General features: G+C 42.4%; 1 protein-coding gene across 8 annotated transcripts in view; it reads right to left on the bottom strand.

The window, feature by feature from the left end:
• Positions 1-312: 312 nt before the first annotated feature.
• The window catches only part of SYNRG (synergin gamma), a 92,279-nt gene continuing 71,373 nt past the window's right edge, over positions 313-21,218 (bottom strand). For 5 of the 8 annotated variants that reach the window (XM_059997348.1, XM_059997351.1, XM_059997352.1 and 2 more), the window contains 4 exons: positions 17,811-17,959; positions 2,517-2,627; positions 2,127-2,162; positions 313-1,112 (listed from right to left, as the gene is read on the bottom strand). In XM_059997348.1, the coding sequence (XP_059853331.1) occupies positions 981-1,112; positions 2,127-2,162; positions 2,517-2,627; positions 17,811-17,959 (428 nt within the window). In that variant the 3' untranslated portion in view covers positions 313-980. Of the gene's footprint in view, positions 1,113-2,126; positions 2,163-2,516; positions 2,628-2,961; positions 3,046-17,810; positions 17,960-21,218 lie in introns of all 8 variants that reach the window. The other 3 variants (XM_059997350.1, XM_059997354.1, XM_059997355.1) reach the window with 2 other exon arrangements.

Below are 21,218 nucleotides of genomic sequence, written 5' to 3'. Positions count from 1 at the left end.
CCTGAATTAATTTCCCGGTCTCTCACAGAGATACTGCGGTATTGGTCCCTGTGCAGTCATTTCTGGAAATTTGGCTAGAGGCCTCTGCAAAGAGATTTCATTCAGCTGGCTTTCCAAATCTCATCTGAAAAAAGTATCACGTTCACAGTCTGTGTGTGAGGTAAAACAAGGCTTTCACTGAAGGCGCCTAAGGGCAACGATATTCACCCTGATACACTGAGGTTCAGGCCTCTGTCAAAATGAACATTCTTCTCACTGCAAAGTTCCCAGGCATGTTTTGAGAAAGTTTTCTTATAAGTTGACAGTCTTAGAAATGAACGAAAAGAGTAGAGAACTGGGTCGGTTGCGACAGTAAAGCTGGTAAGTCTGCCCTCACTCACCTGCCATTGTCCAATGGAGAGAAACAGAATTTTTTCTGTAAAAAGAATACCAGTTTAATCACAGTTTCCCCCTTTTTATTCATTTCAGATATTAACAAACTAAATGCGGATAAATGCATTCTACTTCACAGAACAGTAAGTGTTCTAGATACACACAAACACTGGATCAAAACATCCTTCCAACTCCAGTCCTATAGCAATAATTTATTTTTCTTCAAATGTCAATTCTTCACAGTTTCAATACTGCAGCAGCAAATATTCCTTAGATAAAGAAAATTGTGGTCCATGTTTTAAAACATCTTAAGAGAACTAGAGATAAGTCAGCAAACTTCCAGTGCAGTTTGGGTAGAGCAGTTTTACCTCGAATACCAAAGACTGGCTGTGGGAACCTGGGGGCAAAGGTCGTTGGGGGGAAAGACTGGGAACTTCTGCAGCACTTCCTCCCCCGCCACCTCCTGAGGATTTCTTCACGTAGATTGATGGCGGTGGGGGGAGCTCTGCAGCATTCGCATTCTGTTTATTGGTCCCTGTTACCCCAAGGGGTGTGATGGAAAATAAACAAACTCAGGCAGTACTTCCCACAGGAGCTTTCAGGAAATTTCAGAGCAAATCAGGCAGGATGAGGCCGGGAGGCTTTGGTTCGACACAGTTGATCCAGAAATTGGCACAGCTGGCATGATACTGGTGTCCTCCATACGCCAGCTTGAAGCTGTCCGTTTCCGAGTTGAACGCCTGCCGGGAAGAAACACACATGGGGGGCCCGTCAGGCTCCCTCCACACCTGGGCACTGACCAGCAGCCGGCACGGACCCCTCTCCAGCTCACAGAGGCTGAGGCCAAACTGGCGCACACACAAAAGCTGAGCAGGTGGCTACAGGAATTCAAGCGAGAAAGTTTTTCGCCGCTAATTAAAGGTATAAAAATATCTTTACTGTTAAACCCAGTTTCAGCAAAAGGAGGCCAAATTGTTCCCAGAAAAGGCAGACAGAGGCTGTGAGGGTCGGCAGGGGTCCTGACACTGGACAAAAACAGCCACGGGCTGGGGATCATTTTGATCTCTCTGTGAAGAAAGCAGCCCTTCCCTGAGGCTGGCATTTGACTATAACATGCCATCCCTTACGTTTCTGAGGCTGATTACAGTCCTATCATGAAAGCAAATGAAAGATTAAAGACTCTTAGGGTCTAATGCCATTCGGAGCTGATAACCAAACTGACATCATTAAAAAGTCCAAATAGGTATAGGATTTGTAAAAGATAAAGATGTTAAACACAGCAGAATGATTTCCAGATGAATAATGCTTACCAGTAAGTTACAGTCAGCCAGGCCTAACCTCAATCACTTCCGGGGTGTTTTGTAAAGCTCAACAAGTAAACAAATAACTAAAGCTCTAAACCCCAAACAATTTGTTTTTGTCTGCTAACGGCCAAGTCCTGAAGCTCTCTGATCTCATTCTGTGTGTCACTACCACTTCATCTTCCAGAAGCTGCTCTTCCTGTTACCCTGTTCATCCCAGAGGAAAATAACCGCAACACCAGAAGCCAGCTATGAGCCACAAGCATGCACAGCAGACGGAAGTGGACCCGCACGGACATGTTAGTTGACCGAATCAAACACTATGGGAATGAAAAGGACTCAGCAAAGGATCCATGATTGGAACAGCTCAGGATGGCAGTGGAATCATCGAATTTGCCTTCCACACTCAAAATTAAGATGGAGACGCTAAGATAACGCGTAACTGGTTCATACTTTTTTAGGATGTTCTTCTGCAGGCTTCTCTTCTTTCTGAAATAACGTTGAAACCATAAGGTCAACAAAATTCCCAGAACAGGGCCTCTGGCCTCCAAACGAGTCCTTACAGGTTTAACCTTTTCTCCTTGCCACCCCACTGTGCAGAGGGTGGGCAGGCACGTGCCAACAAGCCCACTCCTTAGAAAGGCAGGAGCTGCCTCCACCCCTCGACAGCTCCCCCCCGCTGCCCCTTTGAAAGAACATGTCTGCTCTGTGGTCAGATTTCAGGGCTTGATAAACTCCCCTCCTCTGGTCACAGACCTTGCGGAGAAGGGCCAGATGGGATTGCCTCCCGGGTCGGTCAGGGAAGCAGCCCGTGCAGGGGAGGGGGGAAGGCAGGTGACTTACCCGGCTCCTGGAGTCCACGTTTAAAAGGCACACCCCACAAGCAAGCTCCTGAGCGTTTTTAATCCCGGGCCGTAGCATACAAGAGGAAAAATCCAGTGAATTTTCATCAGGCTGTGAGGACAAGACAAACGGGTAAGAAGCCAGGAATTCCACTGGCTGCTGGTTTCACTCCCTGATCAAACATCCCAACAGGTCCAGCAGCAAATTCAGTCCACTCTCTACCACCACCAGTACAATTATTCCACTTCCCAGACGTTTACCGAGTACCTGCCCTGCTGTGTTCTAGTTGCTAGGGGTGCTAGGATGAGCACAAAATGGTCCCTGTCCTCTGAGAGCTGTTTAGGGTCAGGGCGAGGTGGGTGTCAGGCCACACTGTGCCACGAGACCCACACTAGGCGTAAGGACCGAGCGGTGGAGCACAAGGGGGAAGGGGTGGGGCACTTACCCGACTCAAGGGGAAAGGAGCGTGGTGGCAGAGAATGCTTCTGAGAACTTCCAAACACGGTGGCTGAGTCCTGATGGGTGTTTGCTAGGTGAAAGGGGTAGGGTAGGATGAGGTAGGGGAGGGAAGGGTATCTACTCTATGTAGAATAAGCAGCCTGGGCAAAGGCCTCTAAGCAAAAGATCAGGTATGAGAAGAAGTCTAGGGAGTGCGAGCCAAGCTTACAGAAGGAGGGAGGAGATGAAACTGGAGCACGAAGGCCTTGAAAGGAATATGAGGGGTTGAGACTCTATCCTGGGAAGCCCTAAGGGTTGTAACTAGATTGTGACAGGATCAGGTTTGTACTCTGGACAGAACCCTCTGGTTGCAATGCAGGCAGGCACTGAACTGGGGGTCTGGGCCTCTGTTACAAGGCTGCAGTAGCGAACCGGGAGACGGGTCCTGAAGGTCAGAACTGAGGGAGCAACAGTGCGGAATGGAGAGAAATGGACACATGAAGAGCTATTAAGGCCGAAGAATCAACAGGCCTGGCGGATCTGTTAGATGTGCGAGGAGGGGAGGGGACTGGGCAACTGAAAGGATTCACCCTAACGGGGCACGTGAGAGGAGAACCAGTTTGGGGATGGAGACTGGGAAGAAGAGTTCAATTTGGTACAAGCCGTGTCGAAGCTGCCTGTGGGACAGCTGAGTTCTGATGCTATATGAGCAGGCAGATGGGTATACAGGCCTAGCACTCAAGAACGAGAGATCTGGATGTTATCGGCTAGGAAGAATAAATATATTAACAGCTAACAGGTCAAGTCTTTACCTGTGCTAAGCAGTACACTAGGCTCTCTACATACATTATTTAATTTATTCCTTACCAAAAAATCTATGAAATAGGGAGCGTGTCACCCAATGATGAAAAGCCCAATGATTGAAAGCTGTTAATTTCTTAAAAGTTAAAATGCACATCTATTATATGAGCTTGCAATTTCTAGATATTTTTATCTAAGAGAAATGAAAACATGTTAACAAAAGTCTTATACAAGAAGTGTTCATAGCTCTATTCATATTAGCCAAAACTGGAAAGAGCATGCATCTTTAAACAAGAAGATGGATTCAAAAAACATAGTATATTAATACATTGGAATATTACTCGGTGACAAAAGGGATCAAACTGATACACACAACACAGATGAATTTTTACAACATGCTATGTAGAAGAAGCTGACACAAGAATATATACACTACATAATTTCATTTATATTAAGTTCTAGAACAGGCAAATCTATGGTGATGGAAATCTACAGAAAATGGATCACTGGCTGCTTTTGGAGTCAGATCAGGTGATTGACTGGGAAGGGGCAAAAGGGAACTTTAGGGGGTGATGAAAACACTCCATATACCGATGGGGTGTGTGCCACATGGTTGTGTGCATTTGTCAAAACTGGTCCAACTATGCATTTAAGATCTGTGCATTTCATTGTATATATGTTATTCCTCAACTACGAAAAACACTTGAATAATAAAACAAGACAAAAACGACCAAAGAAAAGCAGAAAAACAAAGCAAAAAACCAGAATGGTAGAAAACATTTGCAAATGATGCAACCGACATGGGCTTAATTTCCAAAATATACAAACAGCTCATATAACTCAATAGCAAAAAAACAACCCAATCGAAAAATGGGCAGAGGACCTAAACAGACATTTCTTCAAAGAAGAAATACAGATGGCCAACAGGCACATGAAAAGATGCTCAACATCACTAATTATTAGAGAAATGCAAATGAAAACTACAATGAGGTACCACCTCACACCGGTCAGAATGGCCATCATTAAAAAGTCTACAAGTAACAAATGCTGGAGAGGGTGTGAAGAAAAGGGAACCCTCCTGCACTGTTGGTGGGAATATAAGTTGGTGCAGTCACTATGGAAAACAGTATGGAGGTTCCTCAGAAAACTAAAAATAGAATTACCATAGGATCCAGCAATCGCATTCCTGGGCATATATTCAGACAAAACTATAATTCAAAAAGATATACACGCACCCCTATGTTCAGAGCAGCACTATTTACAATAGCCAAGACATGGAAACAACCTAAATGTCCATCAACAGATGAATGGGTAAAGATGTGGCACATATATACAATGGAATAGTACTCAGCTATAAAAAAGAACGAAATAATGCCCTTTGCAGCAACATGGATGGAACTAGAGATTATCATACTAAGTGAATTAAGCCAGAAAGAGAAAGACAAATACCATATGATATCACTTCTATGTGGAATCTAAAATATGACACAAATGAACCTATCTATGAAACAAAAACACAATCACAGACATAGAGAACAGACTGGTGGCTGCACAGGGGGCAGGGGTTGGGGGAGGGATGGACTGGGAGTTTGGGGTTAGCAGATACAAACTACTACATACAGAATGGATAAACAACAAGGTCCTACTGTATAGCACAGGGAACTATATTCAATATCCTGTGATAAACCATAATGGAAAAGAATGTTAAAAAAGGAATGTATGTTATGTATAACTGAATCACTTTGCTGTACAGCAGAAATTAACACAACATTGTAAATCAATTATACTTCAGTTAAAACAATTAAGAAAAAAAGATTTTGGATTCTTAATGTGTAAAAGTTACGTATACATGAACTAATTTATTTTTCTTATATATGCTCTAGAGCAGAGTCTCTCAAACTTGGCACCATTGACATTTTAAGCTGGATAATTGTAAGACGAGCTTAAAAGACCTGTAAGACCTGTCCTCTGCATGTAGGATCCCTGGCTAATTTGGGACAAAACTGCTCCCCTCCCCGACTATTAAGAACTGACTTTCCAAAGAGGAAGACGCATGTGTACACACATATAAATACACATATGCACATAAACCCACACTCGTATGTAAGCCGGTTATAAATTTACTGATATAAAGAATGTGTAGCACACCATTTGCAAATAATAAAATATACCATCATCTCTACTGTAGATTCCACATAGTATCTTGTTCTCACAAAATGCTTTCTTGGATTTTTGCCCAACTCTTAGATCAACCACCTTTGCTTGCTTTCCTGAAAGACTGTTAGTTCTGAGGCGAAGGCTGATGTTTTCATGTGAAGGACTAGGGCTAGACTGAAATGACTCAGACCTACTTCAGAACTTCACTTGTCTGTCAAATATATGAGTGACTTCTTTGCTGAATCAGATAATAGTTCTTGAATACTGGACAATCTTTCCTCAACTTTTGGTTCTACTCACGACATAATGGCTACAGACAGCATACTTTTAAGTTTAATCTACATTATTAACATTTTCTCTATCACCTTAAGTCTAGACAATCAACAAAACAAGTCAAGCCCTGATTTGAAGCGTTTGCTGATTTCCATGGTATAAATGCTCCCCCTATGGTCGATTTCTAGCTACCAGTGTGATGTCACTGAACATGGGGTTGGGAAGAGATGCACGCAGCACCGTCATATAGTATTTCCACATATGGATACAATGGACTAGGGTGACCAACTTCCTGGTCTGTGCCAGACTGTTGCCATTTTAGCTCTGAGGACACCCCTCGGTTCTGAGCAAACCGGGACAGCTGGTTGTCCTATGACAGACATCAATAACCTCAAACACTAAGGACAAAGCAGGTGGGAAAGGAAGTGAAGATGGAAGGGAGTCGATAGGAACAAAGTAAAAGGGTCCATTGTCCTGTCTTGAGAACCAAAAACAAGAGCAGAGCAAGTCAAGTGTGAGAAAGTTCTAGAGTTACCAAGTTGGGCTCAGAAAGATGTCTGAGTTTAAGATTGCCCAGGCTCTGCAGTGTGATGTGATAACACCGTCCAGTGTGATCATGCAAGTGGGTGGCTTAAGTGAAACAGAGACAAGGGGCTTGGAGTCCAGGGAGTCAAGGATCTGGGAGCCTGGCATGTTGGCTGGTTTTTCCTCATGAATACTGAGGTGACCAGGATGATGGCAAATTGGACAATAAAATAACAGCTACATGTTCTATAGTTACTTTAGGCTGAACCACTGAGAAGTTACTATACTGTCTTTGTATTTGCAAAACTGTATTCTTCTTCCCCAGAAAAAAAAGCCTTCTCCCTAGAAAAATGTGTAGATTATATATGATATTTCTCCAACCATTTCTTTTTAATATGAAATAAGTATCTTTTAAAAATATTTATTTGGCTGCGTTGGGTCTTAGTTGCGGCGCTCAGGATCGTTGTTGCGGCATGCGAACTCTTAGTTGCAGCATGCATATGCGATATAGTTCCCTCACCAGGGATCGAACCCGGGCCCCCTACATTGGGAGCGTGGAGTCTCAGCCGCTGGACCACCAGGGAAGTCCCTCCCCATCCATTTCTAATTTGAAATAGTAAACCATGTGCTAGGTTCCATAAACCTCTCTTAAACTAACCTGAGCTGAATCTATTTGGATTACCCTTAAGGAAGGAAGGATACACAGTTCTCAAAGAAGAAAAAGGGAGGTGGAAGTTTCAACTGTGTGAACCTACATGGCCTTAGCCAAGCCAGAGGATAATTTGTTTGTTTTTTAGTGTAATCATGGCCAATTTGGTCAAACCTAGAAGCAGGTGGAATTATCATCTGTCTGCTGTCCAATTCTGTCCTTCGTAAAACAGTAACAATTTCACTTGCCCTACCTCCCTCCCTCCTTCAGTTGGTGTTAGGACCCTCACAGATACATAAAAAGGGCTCTGGAAAGGATAAAATACTCTAAATGATCATCACAATTATTCACTTTGACAAAATCTAACAAGCTTTTTGAAGAGGTTAAAAACATAGTGGTATGTCTATAATCTACATTATAGACATTTATCATGTTACTGAATGAGGACTAATTGTGAAATAATTAGAACCCGGGGAAACTCTGAATCTTGAAATCAAATCCAAGTTAATAAAAGCCCTTTTAATACCTGTTTACCAAAGGAATAAAAGAAGCCAATGAAAAGGTCATCTCCAGTGAAAATCATATGGCTCTGCATAAATTACCCTGTAGTCAAATTAATCTTTCAAATGATAAAATTAACCTTTATAAATACACATCTATTAGCAGGGAGATTATTGTAGTCCACAGTGTGACACCAATCAAATGCCCTAATTCTATAAGGAGGTATGCCCTCCACAGGCACCTTAAATTGCGTATCACCTACTTTAACTGGCAAGTATGTCATGCATTTAGTAAAGATTAAAAACCCAGCTATATTAGACAGGACCTGCATACACTGACAAGTCCCAGAGTCAGACTGGGATATATAATACTGAATCTTTAGCCAGTAATAAACTACTAAAATGGTATCCAAGAAAATCATTATTAAGGAAGAAGAGTTTGGTAGTATTTTAGTGTTACCAGTAGACTTATTCTCCTTCTTCCGGACAAATGTAGGATGGGCCTTCCCTGTCCTCTAAATTAGGCACAGTCGTGTAACTTGCCATGATGTTAACAGACTGTGAGTATAAGTAATACGGTCACTCTGAAAGGAAGCAAGACCAATGTGCTATTTGTCATGTTCCCTTGATACTCCCATAGTGACCCACTATGTTCCACTCGGTGTTGGCTCTATCAACCCAGATCCCGGAGTAAGGAGGACATGGCATAGAGTCCCTCCAACTTGAGATGGAACAGGAGCTAGGAATAAAGCTCTGTTGTTTCACATTGCTAAGAACTGGAGCTGGGAGGTGTTGCTTGTTACCGCTGCAGAACTTAATTTGACTGATACAAAGAGTGATCTAGACACAGGTTCCACAAGCAATTCCACACCTTTGATTTTGGTTACAATGCAACCATTCTTGGTTACAATGGTTTTTTTTTTTTCCTGGTAATTTTTCCTACTGCTACTATAACAAATGAGCATAAATTTAGTGACTTAAAACAACATAAATTTATTCTCTTCCACTTCTGGGGGTCAGAAGTCTAAAGTGGGTTGGCAACACTGTATTCCTCCTTATCCAAGCTCTAGGGGAGAATCTGCCTCTTTGCCTTTTCTAGTTTCTAGAGACTGCCTGCACACTCTGTGGATCACGGTTCCATCTTCAAAAGCAATAGTATAGGATCTGCCAATCTCTCTCTCTGCTTCGACTGTCACATTGCTTTTTCTCATTCTTATTCTCCTGCCATCCTCTTACAAGGATCCTTGTCATGCCTCTGGGCCCACCCAGATAATCCAGGATAAGTTTCCCATCCAAAGACCCTTAACTTAATCACATCTGCAAAGTCCCTTTTACCACATAAGGTAAAACATTCACAGGTTCTAGCGATTAGGACGTGGACATTTTAGGGGGGTGGGGAGGTGTTATTCTGTCTACCAAATCCACCTTCTGCCAACTGAAGATAGCTGTGCAGAGACATGATTAAGATTCTGTCTCTAAAACACTGTGCAGACTGGCAAGACGACAAAAATGCTGTCATTACTAAAACAAACAAACTGTTCTGGGGCTTCCCGGGTGGTGCAGTGGTTAAGAGTCCGCCTGCCAATGCAGGGGACACGGGTTTGAGCCCTGGTCCGGGAAGATCCCAAGTGCCGTGGAGCAACTAAGCCTGTGCGCCACAACTACTGAGCCTGCACTCTAGAGCCCGTGAGCCGCAACTACTGAGTCCTCATGCCACAACTACTGAAGCCCACGCGCCTAGAGCCCGTGCTCCGCAACAAAAGAAGCCACTGCAATGAGAAGCCCGCACACTGCAACAAAGAGTAGCCCCCGCTCGCTGCAACTAGAGAAAGCCTGCGCGCAGCAACGAAGACCCAACGCAGCCAAAAATAAATAAATAAATAAATAAACAAAACAAAACAAAAAAACTGTTCTCCTGACATGTAGTGGAATCACAGAGCCAGGGTGATTTTCAGTTGACCACAGGTCAGGAGAATAACAGTCCTGTCTCTTCTTGTAGATTTTATGTGGCAAAAACGGATTAGTATTGTTTTCCAGGACTAAGTCTTGGTTACCAAGCTACTGAACTTCAATTCAATCCACAAGCATGAGACAAAACTTTAAGATAACAATTCACTCATCTCACTAAAATAGGGGCTTTTTATCTCTTGAGAAAAAAGTTCCTTCAACCTGTGCCCAGAGGAGACAGGCTTTTGCCACAAGAGGGAGTTTTAGTCCATGGATAAAGGGAGCATAAAAGGGAAAGGGAAATGTAACTTTGCTAGTATCACTTCCAGCCTAAAGAAATATTAAGGAGCCAAAATTTGGAGGTTAAGACTGTGTACTCTGCTTTCCTTATCCCAAGCTGCATCCTGGAACCTTTTCACTGGAGAAAATTAATGCAGCCTCCTTTTGATGGGAATAGTTTCATGGAGTCTTTGTGGGAAGAAACAAGCCCTTTTTTTTTTTTTTTTTTTTGCAGTACACGGGCCTCTCACTGTTGTGGCCTCTCCCGTTGCGGAGCACAGGCTCCGGACGCGCAGGCTCAGCGGCCATGGCTCACGGGCCCAGCCGCTCTGCGGCATGTGGGATCTTCCCGGACCGGGGCACGAACCCGTGTCCCCTGCATCGGCAGGCAGACTCCCAACCACTGCGCCACCAGGGAAGCCCAGTTCAAGTAAGTTTTATAGACCGAGGACATACTAGTTATCAAGAGGAAATGCCATGGTATAATCAGGAAAAATACCTGAGTAAAGAATGATTATTTTTCTGTCACAGCTAACCTGGTGAAGAAAGCAACTATAACTGGAATAGCATGGGTAATTGGAGAAACAAATACTCAGTGGCGGTCACGTACAACGTGCAATGCATTCCTGTGTTGTCTAGCGGCAGATACCTACCCTTCCCTGGTGCCTAAAAAATGTCAGGTAAAAATCACTCTAGCATCTAGACATGGATGCTAGAAATGGATGTTCCTAATGGGAGTTTGAAGGAGAGGGCAAGAATGCCTGTCCACTCTTCCCACTTACCTCCTATTTTGCCATGCGGAGGGACTTAGAACCACCGTAAGTGAGAGGGCAACACTCCTAAGTTAGATGTGTGACCAAACCCAACAGGCTTCCTTTGAAATCACAAAACCAAATTCTATGGCTTCTTTAAAAAGGTCTGAACAAAACTAATCCTTAGTGTAAAAAACCAGAACATGACTTATCTCTGAGTGGGGTGATGACAACAGAGGAGCATAAGAAAAGCTTCTGGGACGATGGGCTATTCTGTATCTTGATAGGGGTATGGGTTATATGAGGTATGCATATGTAAAAAACATTGAGTGGTATAACTAAGATTTTTGCATTTTACTGTATACATATTTTACAGAAAAAGAAAAAAGAAAAGAAAGGTCTGGAGGGGCAGAGTCAAGAAGGCAAGCCTTTCTCATGAGCAAAATGTACCAGGATGAAACTGACTTCCATCTTACCCACTGACAGCAGCTCTCTTAAAGCAGTAATCCAGGCCAAGATTCTCCCCAAATATCCTTTGCTCCAAACTGAAAAGGACTAATACATAATGAACCTGGTTAACACACTTGGTCTTTTGTGATACCTTTTCTTTAAAGAGTTCACGGCAAAGAAAGATGCTTTGCAACCACAGCCATCTTTTTCTTTTTCTTTTTTTTTCTGGCCCTGCTGGGCAGCTTGTGACACCTTAGTTCCCCGATCAGGGATTGAACCTGGGCCCTCGGCAGTGAAAGTGTCGAGTCCTAACCACTGGACCACCAGGGAATTCCCACAGCCATCTTTTTCTAATAGCACCAGAAGAGACGGGTTTGTCTAGAAGTCTAGTTTTCAAAATGTTAATTACAAGAAGAAACTGCCTGTCACCAGAACAAAGAAACTTAAAATCTAAGTGGCAAGGGGGACTCTTTTAAGCTACTCTATAATCCTGGGATATGAACAGGGGGAAAAGTGTACAGAAAAGAACTTGACTGTTTATAACAAGTTGCTGCCAAGATAGACTCCTGGTGTTTCATCTCATTAACCTTGATGCTAAATAATAACCCACTCTTCCCCAAAAGGCTTTTGCCTTTCTGCTTTTACCCATCCAACTTGCCCATTTCAAGGAGGCAGCAGAATACAGTGGTTGAAAAAGTAGACTTAGGACTTTCAGACTGAGTCCAGGTCTCACCAATATCTCTGTGCCTGAGTTTCTTCATCTGTAAGAAAGGGGGAGAATAACAGTATCTACCCTCAAGGCTGTTGTATTAATTATGTCTATGTAAAGAGTTATGAATAGGGTCTAGCACACAGTAATCACCAGGAAAAGTTGGCGAATGATGATGCCGATATTTAGGCTTCATGTGGTCATATCGGCACAGGGTTAGGAGCAGAAGGTGGGTGAATCAGGAGAGACCCAGACCCACACTGATCTCTAGATTCCTAAAGGTGAGAGAATCTCTAGATTTTCTCCTAAAGGTGAGACCTTTGTGAGACCGAGAGGCTCTGATGAACTGCGATGCTAACGATGCAAAGGGGACACGCCTGGTGGGGACACACCTGGTAACACGTCCCTCTCCATCCCACAGCCTCACAGGCAGCCACGGACATTACCAGCCAACCAACTTCATGCGTAGCTGGAGTTTAGAAGTATTTTTTTAAAACACCAGGGTTTTATCACCCAAACACAACCCTACCACTATTCTGGCATATTTCCTTCTAGCCCTGTAGTAATAGTTCTGTGTTATTTCAAACTTTATGCTTCTTTAAAAAATGGCGGCCTAACATCCTAGTATGAAGAGTCACACAACTAATTCTCCAGATTTGGACTTTTAGGTTATTTTCAATTTTTCACTTTTACAGAGAACAACTTCTGCATTTAACTTGCTTCTTTTTGTGAGTTTGTATGTAGAACTCTTGCCTTAGGCAGTTTTCCGAGAAGTGGAATTACCAAGTCAACTGCTCTGAATGTTTTCAAGTCCTTTCATTCATTTAGCACTTACCGGGTATTTACACAGTGCCTGGCCAGACAGAAAATGAACAAAATGTGGTCTTGGTCCTTGTTCTCAACGAGTTCACAGGTGGAGGGGAAAGCATGTTGCCAGACACCTTTCCCATAGGGTGGTACCAATTTCCTAATCAGGGCTTTCCGGGTGGCGCAGTGGTTGGGAGTCCGCCTGCCAATGCAGGGGACGCGGGTTCGTGCCCCGGTCCGGGAGGGTCCCGCGTGCTGCGGAGCGGCTGGGCCCGTGAGCCATGGCCGCTGAGCCTGCGCGTCCGGAGCCTGTGCTCCGCAACGGGAGAGGCCACAACAGTGAGAGGCCCGCGTACCGCAAAAAAAAAAAAAAAAAAAAATTTCCTACTCAATGAATTCCTAATGAATTCCCTAAGAAGTAGTCCAATTTTACCACATCAACACGATCAGCATTCAAATAAATAAACCAAACCCCATACTGGGTTTATTAGGAGGTAAAAACTGAGATCTTGTCTTAATTTGAATTAACGTTTCCTGCTTAGCTGTGCCTCCTCTATGAATCACTTCACGTTTGTGTTCCGATTTTACTGGAAGCTGGTATAGTTCTCAGTAATTTATATGTTTTCTTTACAGAGCAAAGACTTGCGGTCACTGTCAGTATGCGCTGCCACACGTTTTTTCTCATTTACCATTTCATCTATTTTTTTGCCGCCTGGAAGGATTTCCTCTAATCTGTACTTGGAGCTGTGCCATTCAATCTCTACGGAGAGATTTCCCAAGAAACTACTCAATGAAACCTGCTGCTTTCTTTACTGAAAGGATATTTTTGAAGATAATGTAGATTATGTTAGTTTCCTCTTTATGAGAACCCACAAAAGAAGTTTCTTTCTGAGTACCGGAATAATTATGCTTCCTGAGTAGAGGGTTTATTTTTATGTTGTGAACACAGTGAATCATGGAACTGATCACGTCTTCTTTACATCAGTGCCTAGAAAGGGTCAACTGTACAGCTCACCACTAGCAAATGCCAGCACTTTTAAAGCACACAGTTTTGGGGAATTCTCTGATGGTCCAGTGGTTAGGACCCTAGGCTTTCACTGCCAAGGGTGGGTTCAATCCCTGATCGGGAGCTAAGATCCTGCATGCCTCAAGGCCAAAAAAAAAAAAAAAAAAAAAAGCACATATTTCTGTACACTTCATACCTGGCTTTAACTTATTTCCCTAATTTCATTTTCCCTTTATTTTCCTTATCCATTTATTAAAAATATTTAAACCAGTTATTAAAATAATGAGGTACAAAAATGCTTATCTTGCTTGAAAAAAACTGGAAAGTTCCAAAAAGTATAAAACAAAAGGTACAAAGTCCCACCAAACACTGTTAGAACACAAAGGAAAAAAGGACATACACTATAGGATATCACTTACATGTGGAATCTAAAAAATACAAATGAATGTATATAAAAAATAGACTCACAGACATAGAAAACTAACTTATGGCCACCAAAAGGAAGGGGGAAGGCGGAGGGACAAATTAGGAGTATGAGACTAACAGATACAAACTACTACACATAAAATAGATAAGCAGCAAGGATTTACTGTATAGCACAGGGAACTACATTCAATATCTTGTAATAACCTATAGTGGAATATAATCTGCAAAGAAACAAAAAAACCCAGATCATTATGCTATACACCTGAAACTAACATAATATTGTAAATCAACTATACTTCAATTAAAAAAATAAATAAAGGACACAGTCCTGCTTTTAAGGAGCTGAGAAGCTAGTGGGTAAGAAACAAACAAACACAATTATCAAGAAGCGTGGTAAGTGCCCTGACAGAATGTGCTATGGACACACACAGGAAGGGCATCTAATGCAGACTGAAGGCCTCTTGGAATGAATTCTGGGACAAATGACGCAAAGTCCAGAGGGGAAAGCAGTCTAACGGAGAAAGAGAGGCCAGGGCAGCCCAAGTGATGGAAAAGACCTTATTTACTGAGCTAAGGAGTTTAAACTTGACCCTGAAGACCACAGACAGTCACTGCAGGATTTTAAATGGGATATAAATGACACAATCAGATTAGCATTTTAGAAAGAGACATCTGAGAGTGGTGTGCAGCACGAATTGATAGTGGATAAAAAAATGAACCAGTAGGGGGCTTTGCTGGCAGTCCAGTGGTTAAGACTCCATGCTACCAACGCAGAGGGCGCAGGTTTGTTCCCTGGTTGGGGAACTAAGATCCCATATGCCTCGCGGCCAAAAAAAACAAAACATAAAACAGAAGCAATATTGTAACAAACTCAATAAAGACTTTAAAAATGATCCGCATCAAAAAAAGTCTTTAAAAAAAAAAAAAGAATGCTATGAATTTTTGCCAAACTTGTTAAATTTAACCTCTTGAATTCAGTTTTCTATAAGTATTTCTTATCACCCAAGGAACATAATTTTATCTCTTCTTTTCAAATATTTATAACTTCATTTCTTATTGTATTGGCCACACAGTATTTTAAAAAAATAATTAGGTTATAAATTGAAAAATGGCCAAAGAGAACAAAATAAGAGATTTGGGAAATGATTCAAATGCTTTAAGAACTTAATAGTACACGCCAGAAGCAACATAGCAATGGAGAGAGGATGTGCTTGCCGTTGAAGACAGGTTGCTGGGAGAGCCGGGAGTCCTCCTGACCATCAGTGCAGCGCAGTGAGAACTGGCTGCTCTCTCAGATGGGGCACATGGCAAAATGTAAGGAAAAGAAGAAAGAAAATGGAACAGCATATTTATTCCAGCTGTGGAAGGAAGATAAATTGTGAAATAAAGGATATTATCACAGACAAACTGAATAAGTATGAATATATAAAATAGTTTTGCCCCATGTAATATTTTAAAAAGGGGATGAGGACTTCCCTGGTGGCACAGTGGTTAAGAATCCGCCTGCCAATGCAGGGGACATGGGTTCGATCCCGGGTCCAGGAAGATCCCACATGCAGTGAAGCAACTAAGCCCGTGCGCCACAACTACTGAGCCTGCACTCTAGAGCCCGCCAGCCACAACTACTGAAGCCCGTGAGCCACAACTACTGAAGCCTGCGCACATAGAGCCGGTGCTCAGCAACAAGGGAAGCCACGGCAATGAGAAGCCCGTGCACCGCAACAAAGAGTAGCCCCCGCTCACCTCAACTAGAGAAAGCCCACGCACAGCAACGAAGATCCAAAATGGCCAAAAATAAAGAAAGAAATAAATAATAAAAAATTTTAAAAAAATAAAAAGGGGAAGAAATAGAAGAGGAAAAAAATAACTGATGTAATCTTATGAGCACACACACGTGTGCGAATAAGTCTATTACAAGTATGAAATATGTATGGTCAACACAATATTTCATTGAATATATGGTCAAATGGTCAAAAGAGATAGATGATCGGTTTATACACAAAGGAAATAAAAATAGTAAATTATCATTTGAGACACTGGCTAGCCCCTCAGGAAATGAAAGAAATTAAAAAACACTTTTATGAAATTGTTTAAACACTTGTTAACATAAGAAACTGACAAAGCTAGAATACAATGTAAAGAAATGTATACTTATGTATTGCTGATAGCACTGTCAACTAGCCCCTAAGCTCCCTGTAAACCCATATCAACACATGCAACAACAGCTATATGTAGGCATGCGTGTACATGTGCAGCCATGCACTCTGACCTCGTAAGTCCACTTGGAGAAACTATATCCCCAAAGGGGAAACAGTCATTTGTTTAATGGTATTCAGAGTAAAACTATTCGTAACAGGAAAACAATGAAAACAATCCAAGACCCTAAGAAAGTAAACCGGCTAAATGAACCACAGGACAGCAACAAGACGTATCTTACAGTCTTTTGTTTGTTTCACTTAGGTTTAAAAAAAAATGTTTTTGAGGTATAGTTGATGGAGAATATATTAGTTTCAGGCATGTAACAGTGATTCACAATTTCAAAAGGTTACACTCCATTTATAGTTATTATAAAATATTGGTTATATTACCCATGTTGTACAATATATCCTTGTAGCTTATTTTATACATAGTAATCTGTACCTTTTACTCCCCTACCCCTACTTCGCCCCTCCCCACTTCCCTCTCCCCACTGGTAACCACTAGTTTAGTTTGTTCTCTGTATCTGTGAGTCTGCTTCTTCTTCTTCTTTTTTTAAAAATATTTATTTGGTTGTGCCGGGTCTTAGTTGCGGCAGGCGGGCTCCTTAGTTGCAGCATGCGTGTGGGATCTAGTTCGCTGACCAGGGATCAAATCCCAGGCCTCCTGCATTGGGAGTGTGGAGTCTTAACCACTGCACCACCAGGGAAGTCCCAAGTCTGCTTCTTTTCTGTTATATTCACTAGTTTGTTGTATTATTTTTTGGATTCCACATATAAATGATATCATACAGCATTTGTCTTTCTCTGTCTGACTTATTTCCCTGAGCATAATGCCCTTGAAGTCCATCCATGTTGTTGCAAAGGGCAAAATTTCATTCTCTTTTATTGCTGAGTAGTATTCCATCTTCTTTATCCATTCCTCTGTTGATGGACATTTAGGTTGCTTCCATGTCTTCACTATTGTAAACAGTGCTGCTATGAACATTGGGGTGCATGTATATTTCTGAATTTGTGTTTTCATAGTACAGTTTTTTAAAAGGACACAAATGAGGACAGAAATAACTAGAAATGCAAAGGGAGAAACTCAAACGAATGCTTTGCAAAACATGCATCTACGTATGTGACTTAAGAAGGATGTAGATAGAGAACACTTTCCTACACTCTCATTTTATTTAGGTACAACGGTCCTGGGAGCTATCCAGAAGCCAACCTGGTACTATTCAACTAATGGAACAACTGTTGTCTCCTTCCTTCAACATAACTTGATACAGTAGGCACCTCCATCCTCCAGTAAGTGCCATCACAGGAACATACGCTCGGCTTCACAGCTTAGGTTTCTAGAAGGAAAGCAACTGCTAAATTGTCTAGTGGGCTTACCGTGAGTGTGGCGAGTGACATGAAGCCAATTAGGTTATTCCATACTTTATCGATGTCCTTCAGCAACTGCTGGAGTTTCTCACTGCACACTGCAGTGGCTTTTATCCCCAGCTCCACACGCTTGGTTACCCTGTACACCTCAACAACACCTGACAGGGTGAGAGAGGACAGAGTTAGGTGCTGGAAGCGTACAGAAAGAGTTGGGCAAGACACAACAGCCTTATTGCTGGCTGATATTCTAGGTGGAAACTGGGACTGTATCTGGACAGACATGAACTTACTATTCCTTGGGACCAACCAACTCTTAATGCTGCAGTATAAACTCATTGGTAAGAGCACAGACTCTAGAGCTACACTGCTTGGATTCAAGTCCCAACTCTGCCACTTAACTAGCTGTGTAACCTCAGGCAGGTTGCATAACCTCTCTGTGCTTCAGTTTCCTCATCTGTAAAATTGGGATAATAGTAGTACCTCCTCAAAGGACGGTTGAATTAAGGGATTAAACGGGTTAATACTGTAAAAGGCTGAGAACAGTAGGCATTAACCAAGTATTAGCTATTTTTTTTCTGGCTTCTTTATGAGTCCATTTGTTTGAATTTGGGAAATACCATTAAACTCACTGAAAATAGGAATATTAACAGTTTAAAAGAATCGGAATGTCAATATCACTACACAGGCACACCTCGCTTTACTGCACTTCACTTTGCTGTGCTTTCTAGATATACGTTTTTTACAAACTGAAGGTTTCTGGCAACTGTGCATCAGGCAAGTCTATAAGCACCACTTTCCTGACAGCATTTGCTCACTGTGTGTCTCTGTTACATTTTGGTAATCTCACAATATTTCTAACGTTTCCATTATTATCATATTTGCTATGGTGATCTGTGATCTTTGATGTTACTATTGTAGTTGTTTTAGGGCACCACAAACCACGAAGCATGTGTTCTGACTGCCTCACTGACCTGCTGTTCCTGTCCATCTCCTCCACAGGCCTCCCTCTTCCCTGAGACACAACAATATTGAAATGAGGCCAATTAATAACCCTACAATGGCCTCTAAGTGTTCATTGAAGAGTCTCACGTCTCTCACTTCAAATCAGAAAATATAAATGATTAAGCTTAGTGAGGAAGGCATGTCGAAAGCCAAGATGGGCCAAAAACTAGGCCTCTTGTGCCAGACAGTTAGCCAACTTTCGAATGCAAAGGAAAAGTTCTTGAAAGAAATCAAAAGGGCTACTCTAGTGAAAATAAGAATGGTAAGAAAGCAAAACAGCCTTATTGCTGATATGGAGAAAGTTTTAGTGGTCTGGAGAGAAGATCAAAGCAGCCACAACATTCCCTTAAGCCAAAGCCTAATCCAGAGCACGGCCGGCCGTTAACTCTCTTCAATTCTGTGGAGGCTGAGAGAGGTGAGGAAGCTGCAGAAGAAAAAAGTGTGAAGCCATCAGAGGCTGGTTCATGAGGTTAAGGAAAGAAGCCATCTGCATAACCTAAAGTGCAAGGTGAAGAGCAAGTGCTGATGGAGAAGCTGCGGCAGGTCACCCGGAAGCTCTAGCTCAGATCATTAACAAAGGTGGCTACATTCAACGACAGACTTTCAGTGTAGGTGAAACCACTTTCTATTGGAAGATGCCATCTAGGACTCTCGTAGCTAGTGAAGAGACGTTGATGCCTGGCTTCAAAGCCTCCAAGGACAGGCTGACTTTCTTGGCAGGAGCTAACGCAGCTGGTGACTTTAAGTTGAAGCCAGTGCTCATTTACCATTCCAGAAATCCTAGGGCCATTACGAATTACGCTACATCTACTGTGCCTGTGCTCTCTCTATAAATGGTACAATAAAGCCTGGATGACACACATCTGTTTACAACACGGTTTACTGAATATTTTAAGCCCACTGTTGAGGCCTAATGCTCAGAAAAAAAGATTCCTTTCAAAATATGGGTGCTCAGTGACATTGCACCTGGTCACCCAAGAACTCTGATAAAGATACACAACAAGATTAATGTTTTCATGCCTGCTGAACACAGAACATCCATTCTGCAGCCCATGGATCAAGGAATAATTTCAACTTTCAAGTCTCAGTCTTTAGGAAATACATTTTGTGAGGCTGTAGCTGCCACAGATGGTAACTCCTCTGATGGAGCTGGGCAAAGCCAATTGAAAACCTTCTGGAAAGGATTCACCATTCTAGATGCCATTAAGAACATGTGTGATTCACGGGAAGAGGTCACAATATCAACATTAACAGGAATTTGGAAGAAGTTGATTCCAATCGTCAGGGGTGACTTTGAGGGGTTCAAGACTTCAGTGGAGGAAGTAACTATAGACGTGGTGGGAAGAGCAAGGGAATTAGAATTAGAAGGGGAGCCTGAAGATGTGACTGAATTGCTACAGTCTCATGATAAAACTTAACAATGAGGTATTGCTTCTTATGGATGAGCAAAGAAAAGTGGTTTCTTGTGGTCGAATCTACTCCTGGTGAAGACTGTTAAAATGACAACAAAGAATTTAGGATATTACATAAACTTAGTTGATAAAGCAGCAGCAGGTTCTGAGAAGACTGACTTCAACACGAAAAGAAGTTCTCTGCTGGGCAAAATGCTTTCAAACAGCATTTTATAGTATATGGAAACGGTTCATGAAAGGAAGAGTCTATCGGTGCAGCAAACCTCACCGTCATCTTATGCCCCCTCCCCCCAGCCTTCAGCGACCACCCTGATCAGTGAGCAGCCATCAACGTGGAGGCAACAGCCTCCCCACCAGCAGAAAGATTATGACTCACGGAAGACTCAGATGATGGTTAGCAGTTTTTAGCAATAAAGTATTTTTAAATTAAGGTATGTACATTGTTTTTTTAGACATGATGCTATTGCACACTTAACAGACTACAGTAATAGTGTAAATATAATTTTTCTATGCACTGGGAAATCAAAAAATTCATGTGACTCGCTTTATTGAGATATATGCTTTTTTGAGATATATGCTTTATTGCCGTGGTCTGGAACCAAACCCGTGATATCTCCAAGGTCTGCCTGTAATTAAGAAGTATCTCACTCCTCTGAATGCCCAAAGATCTACAAAGTTTGTGGCTTCATGTATCTTTTATACACTTAACAGGACACAGAATGGTTCTTCTCCTGTGGTCGCTGAATTATGGCTGAATTCTTTCAGCAAGGATGAGGGTGCCAAGGTCTCCACATTCTAAGGACAGCTGCCAGACGTACCCCCAACCCCTCCACCAGCCGCTATAAGAGAGGACTGGAAGAATCCCAGGGGGTCTTCAGTGGTACATGCTCAGCCTCTGTACAGCAGCACAGCTTGTCCTTCCTCCCCCAGGGGAAGGGCAGGAATCACAGCCCACTCTAAGCCAAGTGAGGGGGCTTCTCAGATGGTCTTCCACACTAGAAAG

This window comes from Delphinus delphis, chromosome 19, assembly GCF_949987515.2.
Source record: "Delphinus delphis chromosome 19, mDelDel1.2, whole genome shotgun sequence".
NCBI classification, from domain to species: Eukaryota; Metazoa; Chordata; class Mammalia; order Artiodactyla; family Delphinidae; genus Delphinus; species Delphinus delphis.
Note: the sequence above shows the minus strand (reverse complement) of the source record. Positions and strands in the feature narration are given on the sequence as shown.